The sequence below is a fragment of the Diabrotica virgifera genome, chromosome 5 (assembly GCF_917563875.1).
Source record: "Diabrotica virgifera virgifera chromosome 5, PGI_DIABVI_V3a".
Lineage (NCBI taxonomy): Eukaryota > Metazoa > Arthropoda > Insecta > Coleoptera > Chrysomelidae > Diabrotica > Diabrotica virgifera.
Genome location: NC_065447.1, coordinates 217,255,720 through 217,271,434, shown reverse-complemented (window position 1 = coordinate 217,271,434; position 15,715 = coordinate 217,255,720). Strand labels below are relative to the sequence as shown.

Here is a 15,715-nt window from a genome sequence, read left to right as displayed (position 1 = left end):
AATAGAAAACGGAGTTCTAAATTCTTTTTTTTTATTAATTAAAGAAACTTTGCGAGACTTCTGTTCTGAAAAATGATCTATTACCTCGTCTATAAAAGCGTTCTCATCCTGTGCTTTTATAAATGATTTTTCAATTGATATTTTTACCATATTACTCAATCGTGTCTATGCAGCTAAAAACTGGCATACAAAGTTCTAAATCATTATCGCGAAAAAAGTCTCTCTATCGTGAAAAAACGCTATAGTAGAGGATCCGATATAAGATCAAACTGCACCGATCTGCTTAATGGATAAAAATTATTGGATAATATCCATATTATTATATGTAATTTAGTAGGTATGTTAATATTTATAAAGTACAAGTGGTGCCTATCTCATTTTGTTGATCGTTTGATCGTTTTCAAGTTATAAATAGTTTAAAACTGAATAAAGAACGAAAGATGGCGATTTTCATGGCTCAAAATAAAGAGTAAATAATATTATTTTTGTAATCATCGAATACCTAAATTCAAGTTCAAACCTTCTTATATCAGGTCCCGGTAAAAATGTTTACCATGTTCTATTCTAAAATGTATTTTTTAAATTGTTAATGAGGAAGGTTCCTTATAGGAAGACGGGCGATCGGGCTGCATTAACAACTAAAAACAATGCTTTAAAATGAAATAACTCCAAAATACTTATCAAGAACTGATAGACTAATGTTTAACTTGAATTTAGGTACTTTGTATTTTCAAAAATGATATTTTTTTTTTGTTTTCGAGCGTTGAAAATCGTCATCTTTCGATCTTTTTTCAGTTTTAAATTATTAACTCTAAAACGATCAACTTAAGAGAAAAATTAAAAAAGACGACGTTTTTTGTTTAGAATGATCCAAAAAATCTAAAATAATATCTGCCTGGGCCGGAATGTTTTTTAATTTATAGAAAGTCATTTTTTAATAATTAAATAATTATTATTCATTATAGTTTGAAGAAAATTAGATCGGACACCTCTTGCTTTTTTGCATTTTATAATTGTTAACATACTAAATTACACATCCAATAATTTTTATCCATTAAACAGATCGGTGCAGTTCGACCCTATACGCTTAATATATCGTATTTTACACTAGAGAAGCATGCCTCAGGCAGGATATTTAAATCGCCGTTCGAAATTGTTTGAATTTTGTTGCTGGTCGGTCTAGTCCCTTTACGAAACCGTAAGCTAGACATAGAACCGATGCCGGCTGGGCCAGGCTTGCCTCTCCAGGGCCGTATCTATTTTTATTTTGTATCATAAAAATAAAGTTATTTAACAAATTTCAAAAAGTTAAATTGTATTTAATGAATTTATTATGGGATAAAGAAATAACGTAAATAGTGGATTGATAGTCTGGTGAGGCACTGCCTCATAGGACCAGCCGCCACTGATAGTTTTGTACCCTATAGCGCATTTCGCAGTGACTTTGCAGTGGGAGCAATATAGGGCGATCTAAATCTTATGGAACCTTTGAGCTCAGCGTTGCCGGTTTTATTATTTTTAACTAATTCATAGATACTATGAAGGGTATTACGATACGATATTAACTATATAGCATTTGAATATTATAATTAGCCTGTGATTAATATTTAACTAAATATCCATTTTCTTATTTTCTTTGCTTATTGACGTAAATTACTCGGATTATTTCATTCTAGAGATTCTGACCAATAGAAACCTACAAGAATAAAAATTGCAGCGTTAATTTTTGATAATTTTCCGTCGTCAAGTATTTTAAGTCAGATGCCCTTAGTTGCTACGCAAAAATACATTCACTGACATTAATAACAATTATTAATGATTTACAACTTGTCACAGAGAACAACAAGAAACAGGTTTAGCAAATATTCAGGCGAAGAGATCAATAAAATATTAGTTAAAATGATTTAAAAAGACAATTTTATTCATGTAATAATCTTACCCAATTACTCTCGAGCTCGAATTATCGATTTGTTTTGCCCTCGTGACTCTTTGACATAATTTCACTCCTATTCGGGTCGTGAAATTAAAACTGTCAAAGTGTCACTCGGGATACAAATCGATAATTTTAAAGCTCTCGTGTAATTACTACTGATAATCAGTATGATTTTGCGTTGTTTTCGCTGTTAATTAATTTAATTAATATTGAGAAACATTCGCAGGTAAAGGCATTACATGTTGGGGAAAAACCGATGTTGATGAATCTGGTGAACTATCGAATAAACCCAGGAAACCATTCACTTTTAACGGCAATCAAACAGATATCTGAAGAAACATGCATTTCTGAAAGAACAATTTATGCTGTACGAAAAGAGAGTTCTTTGGTTATTGGATTATAACCAGGAAAGAAACGAACAAATGATGGAGCTTTCTACATCGCGAGATAAAATCTACGACGAAGGAATGAGAAGCGCTATCTGTAGAAAAATCCACGGATTTTTCTTGAAAAACATACCTTCTACGTTGTCTACTGTTGTAACTACAGTAAATGGGGATGAGGATTTACCCCATTTTGCAAGAACAACGCTGTATAGATTGATGAAGGATATGGGATTTGTGTTTGCAAAAAGAGGTAGTAGGTCCAATCTCTTTTTTATTGATGGTACAGCGTTAGGTTTCAATTTAAGCCGTTCATTATTTTGTTTAAAATCCTCTGGTCTAAGGCTACGGCTCCACGGGCGCAAAATTGACGCTAGCAGTAGTGGTAAAATGAAGAGTGATAAATGAAACCAACAGCGATAATACTGGGCGGCTCCAAGATGCTGTAAACTGTCGCTCAAGATCGGTAAAAGACGCATCGTCAAGGTCATGTCGTAGATGGATGTCCACACATATTTTTACAGTAATTTACAGGGGCGTAGGTAAATTGAATCCCATATATCTAAATTAAAAAGGGTCAAAATATTTAGATGGTCGAATTGAATCCCGGGCATCTTCTAATTACCTTTTAATAGCTTTTAATTTGTAAGTATTTTATTGGTTATGCATTTATGATAATCAAATATAAAATGTAATACATACAGTGCGCTGGAATAAGTGTTACCCCCCTTATTAACTTATTTATTTTAGCATATAAGCAAAACACTGGGACAGGTCGATTTTTAAAATTATCATAGTATATTATAGCATCAATGTTTCGAACTTTATGAGATCCCTCTTCAAGTGACAGGCATAACTTTAATTTTTTTAATGGGAAAGTACATCATGTGACACCTCATTTAAAAGCTTTTGAAATACTGATTACAAAAATGGATAATACTTTAATCCTATTTGAGACCGTAGGCGCAAAATTTCGATCGAAGTATTTTTAAACGCATTCATTTTTTTTCAAATCCTGAGAAAACCAGTATTTTTAAAAAATTTAAACGCAGAATGAAAGATTACATTAATACGAAGGGCTGAAAGTCCTTAGAATAAACAAGAAGTTTCATTTGAATGATATATTTGAAATTAAAAATCAGACTATATTTTCTCTTTTTTTCACCCCTGTGACTTATTAAAATAAACATTATAGAAGTTCTCAGGGGCTTTTGACCCTCGATAATACTGTAATATTTAATTCTGCGTTTAAATTTTTCAAAAATACTTATTAGTCTTCTCAGGATTCGAAAAAAATGAATGCATTTAAAAAGAATTCGATCGAAATTTTGCACCTACGCTTTCAAAAAGGATTAAAGTATTATATATTTTTGTAATCAGTATTTCAAAAGCTTTTAAATGAGGTGTCACATGATGTACTTTCCCATTTAAAAAAATCAAATTTATGCCTGTCACCTGAAGAGGGATCGCGTAAAGTTCGAAACATTGATGCTATAATATACTATGATTATTTTAAAAATCGACCTGTCCGAGCGTTTTGCCTGTATGCTAAAAATAAATAAGTTAATAAGGAAGGGTAACACTATAGAGCGCGATCTATCTGTATACGATACGGTTTGAGTTGATTGCCAAAATGAATTCTGTGAAATTGTTCTTAGTGAAAAAGAAAAACCCGGCGCCAGGGCATAAGGTCCCTTCTGCAAAATTAGCTTAGATGCCCTTCGGTTTTTTTAATTAGTACACTATTTTGTTTAACATGTATACAGAAAAAAGCTCATTTTGGAGCCCCTCAAATAGGAGCGCCCGCCTGCAGTGCATCCATTGCAAGCCCGTTATCGCCGACCCTGCATGGAGCCACTACAAACGAAGATGCAGCGCTATGCATGTTGTAAATTGTCGTTCTCGTGGAGCCAAGATTTTACAGCTGTGCTGCTGCCGTAATTTTACCGCTACTGCTAGCGTCAATTTTGCCCCCGTGGAGCCGTAGCCTTAAGTGTTTATAACATACCCCTCTGTTGTGTGTAGCAGAAAATCCTTTTCTAGAGCTTTTTCCCAGTCCATTACTCCTCTTGATGACTTGCAGCACTGCTTTGTACATAGAAAGATTCGTATGGGGCAGTAGGGCAGGGTTGGCAGTTTAAATCAACATGCTTAAAACCATGGTTTAAACCAAAAACCTGGTTTTTTTATTAAGCCTCCAAAATGGTGTTTTTATTTAAAGTTTTTAATACAGCTGCCACAAATGAAGAAAATTAAGATAGTTAAACCAAATAAACCTGGTTTAAACCAAAAAACCTGTTTTGTTTTGTTTTCTTTTTTTTTGAAAAAACCTTGGTTTTTGCCAACCCTGGTATAGGGATGTGAAAGCAACGTATAATGAAGAGGAAAAACAAAAAAATATATAAAATTGCTAAATAAATTTGTTATACTACCCACGTGGGAACTTAATTGCCAGACTTTGTGATACTCTCATATCCTATAAAACTTTTTTGTTTTTATTAATTGTGTTAAGTCAAATGAAAGTATAATTTTTATTGTATACTCTTTTATCTATATTTCAGCTATAAGTCTCCAGGTTCCCAAATCACCGAGAACACCGACGGTAATGGGCAAAGTAATGACGCATCAGATCAAGCATAGGTTCACGAAAACATTCAAGATGATGTCTTCGTGTGGTTATTGTCAAAAACCGATTTATTTCGGTAGCGGACTGAAATGTAAAGAATGTAAATATACCTGTCATAGAGACTGTGAAGACAAAGTGACTCCGTCATGCGGACTACCTCCTGAATTACTTAACGAATTTAAGAAGACTTTTCCAATAGAAGCAGGTAAATAAATGCAATATAAACATTAGTACTTAGGGTTAGTCTTTCATTGACAAAGGCTTCTTAATATCTGTCTTTTTTACATCATCCTGAGGTAGCTGAAGAACACAGCTAATTTTACAATAGGGTGTGACTATAATTATTTTGCGGATACCCTTTTTTTCAATGAACACTTACTGCTGCAAGATGTCACAAAAAGATAGTAAGTTTAAGTGGGATTTCCAACAAAATGGTACAGAACATATAAAACCATAAAAAAATGTAATATCTTAAAGAATTTTTCGATGAGACACTAATAAGCAGGAACACTTTAATTACGTTTCCAACTAGGTCTTGTGATTTAAACATTACATGACACCTATACGTTCTGAGCTTCGCTGGTGTCGCTCCTAGCGGATTACTAATGCAACTTTCACCGGTAATTTTTAAATTTATTATTTAATTGTTATCGCTTAATATTTACAACGCAAAAAAGTAACTAAATTGTAATCGATTTTTTTAAGATTTTGCTAATCATTTTGACGTTCTATTGATGAAATATTAATTTCTTACTTCGGATACTTTCACAATTATCGTGTAGATGGCGCTAAGATTAATAAATTAATTTATAATTACATATTACGGAACATTAAAAAAACTTAAATTCAGTATTTAAAACGTAAGTATATTTAAGGTAAAAATATACATATACCACAGCTTTGACCAACTAATATTTTTTATAATTAATGTTTTTAATTTTAATTTTAAATTAATCACTTTGACATTTATGTCAAATTTACAGTAAACGTTTACAGACTTGTCACTACTGGCGCTCGCGAATTTTTAAATATCCCCTCTACGTACGAGCTCACAGCGTATACAAAACACGTATCATTCATTTAACGCCAATTTGTATTTAAAACTAAGAAAACACATAACAGAAAAGTGTGAAGAGAAGAACAGCTTGCTACAAATGTCGTATAATCTTTTTTGTTAAATTGCAGGAAAGAGTTATTGTTTCGGCTTAAATGGATTTCAATAAATAAACAAACATTTTTATTTATTCAAATCCCATTTCTCCTTGTGGGATCGGTACTCACCTGAGGGACCGCAGACGTTTGGATACAATTAGCGTCTCTTTGTAAAGACAATCACGTGGACTTTACTAAGTAACAAGACATTTACTCGACACACACACACACTACACACTACACTAGGTATCTAATTGCAAAATAAACAGAGGCATTAAGAGTAAACATTAGCGATCAACAGGTAGCAACAAAATATAACTTCGGGAGATAGTATCATAAACTTTGGCAACAGTGGTAATCTTTGACATTATCTAAGATTAATATTTTGACAATATCATAGTCGCGCTAAATGGAAGTAACAGAAAACGATTTTATTATTAATAAATAGATATTTATAAAAATAAACCAAAGTGGGTGAAAATTTTATGTTAAGATAGGTATTTAGAAAGGTATTTGCATGAAATATGTAATAATAAAACAATAATAAATAATCATTTTTTGTTTTGAAGCGAAACAAATTTTGATTTTCGCATAATTTTGGCATGGTTTTTAATGGAGTTTTTCTTGGAAGGTTTCACTTTATTTTTCGTTTGATTTACTTTTTCAATTTTGTTAAACTATTGATAATATTTTTAGAATAAAAAATCCTCCTAAAACTTTATATACCTACTCGCATTAGAATTCGAAATATTTTTACGTAAAATATACTTACCTACCTACATATAACTAAAACTCACAATTAACAACAATCTATTCTTTCAAAGAGGCCAACAACTTATACAACAACAATAAATATATAATAAATTAACTAACAATAAACACTACTTTCCTATGAAACAACAAAAACGAATTCTTAAATTAACACACTACTGCACTGAACAGATATCGATAAAGATGACAGAACAGATTAGAGAAAATCTGACGCAGGTTTGTCAAAATGACAGTGATAGTTTCTCTATGTTGCCTAATTAGTTATTTAGTAATAATATGTTCGATTTCTTGTTAGAAATAAAAAATTTTAGTAGTTCCAAGATTACACAAAATCTAGGCATGGGATAAAAAAGTTTATTTTTTTTTCTTCTTAATGGCGGTACAGGCTCCTTTTTTCAATATTTTATTTAGTTATAGAGTAATTTCCACGTACTAACATATTTCTGAAATTTCTGAAATATTTGGGAAATATTTCTAACATTCTTTATTATATTACGAATGTGTGTGCCAAATATCTCGACAAAATGTTCAAAATTAGAGCCGCAATCTGGGAACGCGTTTGTTGCTACCTGTTGATCGCTACTGTAGCCTCTTAAGCTAAATAAAAAATCCCATCTCGATTAAAAATTACTATTTAGAAGTTTTCAAAGTGTCTGATAGCGATAAATAGATTAAAACAGATCATAATTTATGTTGATATCTATCAATGACGTCTGGTTTTCATTTTATTCTTACATTATGACGTATACTTTTTTAAGCAATAAAATTATTACAGGTAATCCATTTGTGTCTCCTACTACAGGGAGAGCTAGCACAAAGAGTGCTGGTAGAGTCTTAAAAACTAGGCCGAGGAAGAATTCACATCCTCAACCCACAACCAATACTCCAGCCTTCCCGGTAAGTAATTGATCAATATTATTAAATATTATGATTATTCTAATGAATACACTCTGAAAAATTTTGATAAATTATTTCTATATGAAACTAGAAAAAATTGTTTACGAATCTGTGATTACCAAAAAAATGTCTTGAGCTTTCCTGCATAAGGTTTAATAAATCATCGTCCAAGTTCTCTTTCATAACGTTTATATATCAACATTCATCCACTGTTGTTTTGGAAGCGTAGCTTTTATAAACGCGGGGGATAATTTTTCTCTATAGTAAAAAATGAAAAATCGTCACGACACGTGAAATAGATGGAAGGGTCAATTTACTGAACAAAGGGAGTCCGTTATACAAATGTCTTCTTCTTCTTCTTCTTTTTATATAGACATTACTCTGTCTGTTTTTCAATATGCCTCCAGTAAGTTGTCATTCCATCTTTTTCGTGGTCTTCCCACTGATCGTCTTCCTATTGGGGAACCGTCTCTCGCCGTCCTCACTACTTCTATTTGCTGTCATTCGGCTTATGTGGTCGTTCCATTCTACTCTTTTGCTTTTCACCCAGTTATTAATGTTGTCCACCTTGCATCTCCTTCGTATATCTGCACTTGTAGCTCTATCACACAGCGTCTTACCATCGATTTTTCGCAATGTTTTCATCTCTGCTGTTTCTAGCATTATTTTTGTCCTTTATCAGGTCGTGTTTCTGCCGCGTATGTCATTATTGGTCTGATGAATGTTTTGTAAATTCTGCCTTTCACTTCTTTTCCGATGTTTTTATTTCTCCATATTGTTTCATTCAGGCAACCTGCGGCTCTGTTTGCTTTATTCACCTGATCTTCCACTTCTGTTTCGAGCTTTCCGTAGCTGCATAGTGTGATGCCTAGATATTTAAACTCCATGACTTGTTCTATTATTTGACCCTCCAGCTCTAATTTACACCTTATTAGATCTGCTGTTATAACCATGCATTTAGTCTTTTTTAGGGAAATTAACATGTTCAATTTCCTAGCGGTTATATTAAATTCGTGCAGGGTACGTTGTAAATCATCTTCACTTTGAGAGATTAGTATTGCGTCGTCCGCATAGCAGATTATTTTAAGTTGTTTTTCTCCCATTTGGTATCCTTTTTTTGTTCTTACTTTTTTTATTATTTCGTCCATGATCAGGTTGAACAACAGAGGACTCAGGGAATCTCCCTGTCTTATCCCATTGCCAGCTTCAATAGGGTCAGTTAGTTCTTCATCTACTTTTACTTTTATTGTGTTGTTCTGGTAGATATTTTCGATCGTTTTAATTATTCCTCGAGGTACCTCTCTTGCGTACAATAAATGGATAACGTCCTTTAATTTGACCCTGTCAAATGCCATCTTAAGATCCACGAAACATGAGTATGCCGGTTTGTTGTATTCTAACGATTTTTCTTGAATCTGCCTCATTATAAATATAGCGTCGGTGCATGATCTTCCCGACCTAAAACCTTGTTGTTCTTTTGCTAATGGTATAATTTTATTCAGTTTGTTTATTATCACTTTGTTCGTTAATTTTAGTGTTGTGTTTAATAAATTAATTCCTCTGTAATTCTCCGGGTCCGATTTTTCTCCCTTTTTGAAGAGAGGTATTAGGATGCTTGATCTCCATTCATGTGGTATTCTGTTTTGTTCTATTATTTTTTGGATTAGTTTTAATAATTGTTTGGTCAGGTCTTGTCCTCCATACTTTAGGAGTTCATTCGATATTCTGTCCTCTCCTGGTGATTTTCTATTTTTTAATTTCCTTAATGCTGCCGTTACCTCTGCTTCTTCAATATTTACTTCTTCGTTTGTTGTCACTTCAGGTGTTGGTGGTTCGTTATCGTTATCTTTAGCAAACAGAGATCGAAAATAGTCTGCCCAAGTTTCCTTCTGAATGTGTTTCGTTTTTATTAGTTCGTTCATCTCTTTTCTTTGTCCTCTGATCATTCTCCATATTTCCTTTTGTGTTCCGTAGAAGTCGTGTTCCATCTGTTTTGAGAAACTCTCCCAGTGTTCTCTTTTTATTTGTCTGACTAAAGTGTTTGTTTCGTTTCTAATTCTTTTATAGTGGTTGTATGTCTGTTGTGTTTGTTGTGTTCTGTATTGTAAAAAGGCTTTTTTTCTTTTTTTCACATTTTATCTTCACTTCCTCTCGAAACCATGGGGTTTTCTTAATGTTGTTCTGAAGTAATTTCATGGGGTTTTCTTTTTTGATATATTGGTATTCGTTACTTTCCTCTCTCCAAGTGATTCTGTTGCTGCGTTAATTATGTTACTTTTGAGTTTTTCCCAGCTTTCCTCGATGTTATCGTTTTCTAGTATTTCATTATCAGCAATCTTCTCTGATATTCTTTTTCTATATAAGTACTCCGTGGATTCGGTACTTAGTCCTTCAACTTTGATTTTTGTTTGTGTTGGTGCCACTCTCTTAGGTGTGAAGCATTTCATGGTGATTCTAATTTTACATAATACTAGGCTGTGGTCACTACCTACATCTGCTGAGTTGAGGCATCTTACGTCAATTATTTTTGATGGATGTATATCTCTGTTAGTTACAACATAATCTATCATAGATCTTTGTCCACGGGTATTATTGAATGTATATTTGTGTTGGTCTTTGTGGTCAAAAAAGGTGTTGTTTATTCTAAGTTCGTTATTCGTGCAGAAGTTTATCATCAGTTCTCCATTTTCGTTTTTGACATTCTCATTATGTTTTTGTTTAATTCCAGGATTACTTGGTTGCCTATTCGAGCATTAAAATCCCCCAGTATTATCAACTTTCCTCTAACTTGATCTACTACTTGTTGCAATTGATCATAGAATATTTCCCTTGTTGTTTGGGGCTTACTATTTCCGTATACTCCGATGATGTTCAGGTCTTCTTTCTCCATTCTAATTTTTGATGTGACAATCTTTTCTGATACATATTGACACTTTTTGATGTTATTTTGGTATCTTTGGTGTATTAGTAAGGCTAAACCCTCTTTGGCCCTGTTTTCTTTTGCTACTCCACTGTAGATTAGTATATATTCGCCTAATTTTGACTGGCCTTTTCCTTTCTTTTTGGTCTCCTGTGCGCATATATCTATTTTTTTCTCTTTTAGCTCTTGGGTTATTTCTTGATCTCTAGTGTTGAGCGATCTTATGTTCCCAGTGGAACATAAGATCGGTTTACATTACACAAATGTAAACATTTCATTTAATTATAAACCAAAACTATATGTACCTATCTACTAACCTTTTGCTTGTATCGTATTTATTATGTAGTGCGTAATATTTCATAATTTTTATTAGAATACTGGATTATAATGAGATAGTGGTTGATATTCACCAAGATAATCAATTTTGCTAATTAATATTTTGCTGTATTTATTATGACATTTGCATTGAATTATGACAACGTCTGTGCGAGGTTGCCAATTTTTGTCGTAAGTTTCCAAACATTTTATATGATGTAAAACTTTTTCACAATGCGAAACAAAAATGTAAAACAAGTTTAGTTTGTTTTCCTTTTATTCTGACAAAATGGCAGTGTTTTCTATAATCTATAGAATTAATCTAATATATGCAAAGTATTGGATTGATTGAAGAACAATTTAAATGTAAAATTCGAAATTGTTGACATTTATGTGCAGTCAGACAAAAAGTCGGGTACAAATTAAACCATGGTTTTTGGTGCAGTAAATTATGCATCGGTACATTTTTGGAAGGACTGCGAGTACCTGTCCGAACTATATAATGTGGTTTTGGGCAGATAAAATGCCAGTTAAAAGTGCCGCAAAATTAATTTAAAAAATAATAAATAAATAATAAAATTACTTTATTTAATTTTAAAAATACAGAAAACGCATTTAGCTTCGCGCTAGTCTACAGTACTTTCTACTGTAGTACTTTTTTATATTTGAAGTCGGAAGTAGTCTTGTTTATTAGTTTTAAAATTATGCCAGTGATTTCAATATTATGAAACTCTTGGTCTTTTTCAAATTTATTCTCCAAGTTGCAAGTTGTTGATGAAAGTAACTTAAGAGTCGACATCGAGTCTGCGATTGGGTTGATGCTTTATCAGTTTCTTAAATCTTAGTTTCAAATCAATAAGAGAATTTGGTCCGAAGGGACATCAGGTCCAGAATATGTTTTGACTATTTTTACCGAGTTTCGATAATGCTCATTGATAGAGATTTAATCTATCAGATGTCTCTCGATTATTTCAGGACCATCTTCTGGAGCTTCTTAAAGTCTCCTTCGTGGGCATTTTAAAAATATGAACCTAGTCGACAATTCGTCTAAAATCTTCAACTAAACACCGTTTAAGTATATTATAGAAAGCACTTAACTAATGGAAAAAAAGTGCCATAAATAAAACACATCATTTTTTTTCAGCCTCACGATTCGAGTTCAAATACATCAAGTTGTAATAGTTCCACACCATCTAGTCCTGCTGTACAAACGCTAACGACTCCTCACTCTAGTCAGAAATCGACGTTTCATTTTCCAGGTAATAATCTATTTTTCATAAAAGAAAATGCTGATTATAACTATGCAACTACACATTTTGTCTTAGTGAAAAAATATTTATCATATATTATTTAAGAATTCTTAATCTTGTTCTGAAGCTATTTTCTTGTGGCATTTTTGTAATTAACTATTTTGAATGGGAAATAGCCACAATTTTACTAAAAAAATGGTTTTGTTAACGTTTCGACGTCCAAATCGGATGTCGTTGTCCAAATACAAAAAATATTAATGAATTAAACAAAAATGTTGTTGCTTAGTAAAAAATTCTTTTATTAATTTATTTAATCTGACTCATTTATATCGGCAATTCAGACATATATTATACATTTTAAAGTAGAAGACTTTAAAATGATATTGCATATTTATGAGTTGCGTTCCTGGGACGACTTTACTGAAAGATAGTTCATTCGATTACATGAAATCAACACCAACTCAAGAATATCCGTCACAAAAAAAATCGTAGCATGTTATTTGTCTTTAAAAAGACAACCACATGCAACGGCGACAGTAAAATTCTCGCGTTAGTGATTGCATAGTAAATCACGAGGGAAAACCAGGAAAAAATCTCGTGATACTATCCCGTCATCGTAAGTATTAGGTCTTATTTTAGTTTACTCTCAAAACTAATACCAAATTCTGACCTTAATATGTACATATGTTATTTTAAATTATAAATAATATTAATAATACATAGATATATAAATAATACTAAAATATAAAATATAAAATGTACTAACTCGATATGTTATTGACTTACTAATCGTGGTATTTTCTTTCTATTGACTTCCTCTTTTAGTATGGGTAACCACATCCTACTGCATTCTACCGAGGAATTTGCGACACAATTGGTTTCATTTAGCATAATTAGAGCCGCTTTGATTTCTCTCTTTTTACTCTGTTTCTTTCAGGACTATACTTGAATCTCTCCACTGAACTCTATGTTCATTATCCCATGCGTGTTGACATATTTGAGATCTATCAATATACTAAGTCAATAACATATCGAGTTAGTACATATTTTATATTTTAGTATTATTTGTAAAGTCGTTCCAGGAACACAACTCATAAATATTGGCAATATTATTTTAAAGTCTTCTACTTTAAAATGTATAATATAAGTATGTCTGAATTGCCGATATAAATGAGTCAAATTAAATAAATTATTAGAAGAATTTTTTACTAAGCAACAACATTTTTGTTTAATTCATTAATATTTTTTGTATTTTGACAACGGCATCCGATTTGGACGTCGAAACGTTAATAAAATAATTTATTTAGTAAAATTGTGGTGTATTTCCCATTCAAAATAATTAATTAAGAATTCTTAGTAAAACTTAACGCATCAACAAAACTTTGTAATATTATTATTAAAGTAATAATTATTGTTGTTGTTGTTTATTTGGGTTTATATGACTGCGGACCCTAAATCCATTCGCCAATTTTACTATTTTTTATTTTATTAGTCATTTTTTCGTATCTTATCCTAAAACTAATACTAATATTAATCTCTATTAAACAATTCTACTAATAAATAATTATTTTTGTATTTTTTTTAATAATTTTTTATATTACATTTTTTTTATTTATTTTTTTCTAAATGATGTTCTCAGAGTTCCACAGTAAAAACTGCAACATTCTTCTTTTCTACTTTAGCCCTCTACTTCATTCGAAAGCTTTTTACTATGGACTGTCCAAGTTCGTCATTCATTTTTTTTATTATATATTTTTTTATTATATATTTTTTCTATTATTTTTTTTATATTTTTTTTCTTTTCTTTTTTCTTTTAATATATAACAATTTACAAGAAATACTTAAACTATATTTTACAATTACAACTTAAGTTTAATATCTAAAATATGTTTATACAATAGTCGATATACCAACTCATTATTTTCTAATGTTAATAAATAATTTAAATTAATGGGATGGTGGACATCAGTCAAAGAATACAGTGAATTTAAAAACATATTAACTTTATTAGAAATAAGAGAACAGGTCAAAATTTTGTGTTGTAGGTTACCAAACTGACCACAAATACATTGAGAGCTATCAGCTATATTAAGTTTAAATATATTATTATTAAGTTTAATATTATTAAGTTTAATATTATTAAGTTTAATATTATTATTATTAAGTTTAATAATTATTGAAAACCATTTAATTCAGCCAATAGAAAAAAAGGTAACATACTGTAACGTGACTATTGTAATTACTTATAATTACAATAAAACTAGCGGTTCGTATTTATATACGACTTTATTATTTATTTATACAAGTTTACTTTACAAACTTTAGCTTAAGACTAAACTGTATTTACAAATATGCCCGTATTTATACCCAGTTGTTATTCTGGAACAATCGACGCCCATCTCTAGCTATCAGCGTGTTCCGCCTACGGATCGTACGTTCGAGAAGTCCCTCCTCCTTTCCGCCGAGGCCTAGATCATTCGATGACGTCATTCTCGAGGTGTTTACTGTTATACGGCGGTCGTCCAAGATTTCTCTTTTGTTACACTGCTCCCCTCTTAAGACCTGAGCGTCCCGATCAGCAACTCTAGATGAAGGCCCAGGATGGCGGAATCTACACGACTCTCCAGCTCTGCATACACCCTTCAAGAAGAAATAGCAGTCTACTGTCTTTGAAGGGTATGACATCTTCGGGTTCATGCAACACACAGTAATTCGTACGCCAGTTTCTCTGAAGTGAGCATGCTTCTCACAATCTTCCAATCCAGACTTTCTACTGCATGGCCTATTTTTGGTATAGCCAAATCTTTGATGTCATAATTACACACGATTTTCTTCAAATTAGTTAGAGCACGCCATATGTTCTCGTAGCTTGGCGTGTCCGTATAAGACTTCCTGGTCACTATATACAGCAAAGATCGAGGACCATCTTCCAATCGCAATACTCTTCCAATTTTAGGTTGTTGATTCCTTAACTCGTCCAGGCGGCCGAACTTTCTATTGAATACGGACGAGATTCCTTTAGTCATCTCGAGGTCTTGGGCAACACAGTGGGCTAGAGAGACGTTTTCTGGAACACCAAACAGATCTTGCTGAACTTCTGTGGTCACGCCGAATCTAGCACTCTTTCTTTCTGCGTAATTTGACATAAATTCCTTAAAACTTGGCTGTGGTGCATCTTTCATCTCCTGTTGGAGGACTCGGGCTTCCTCTCTTTCATTTGAGCCAGCATATGGTGCAAGACGATTTATGTGAATAACTTTTGGTTTACCGTTTGGTAACTTCTTAATTCTGTATATTACGTCATTTATTTTCTTCTTAACTTCATACGGACCTTCCCATTGTCTTTGCAGTTTAGGACACAGGCCTCGACGACGTTGTGGATTATAAAGCCAGACAAGATCACCTACTTCGAAGCTTTCATTTTTGCAGCGAGAATCATATTGATCTTTCATTCTGTCACTGGCTATC

The 15,715-nt window shown here is 32.3% G+C and overlaps 1 protein-coding gene across 1 annotated transcript in view; it reads left to right on the top strand.

Annotated features, from left to right (window-relative positions):
• LOC126884634 (kinase suppressor of Ras 2) overlaps positions 1-15,715 on the top strand; it is a 76,816-nt gene that overhangs the window by 40,356 nt on the left and 20,745 nt on the right. The window contains exons 6-8 of the mRNA XM_050650693.1: positions 4,878-5,147; positions 7,641-7,762; positions 12,142-12,256. Of these exons, the coding sequence (XP_050506650.1) occupies positions 4,878-5,147; positions 7,641-7,762; positions 12,142-12,256 (507 nt within the window). The remainder of the gene's footprint in view (positions 1-4,877; positions 5,148-7,640; positions 7,763-12,141; positions 12,257-15,715) is intronic.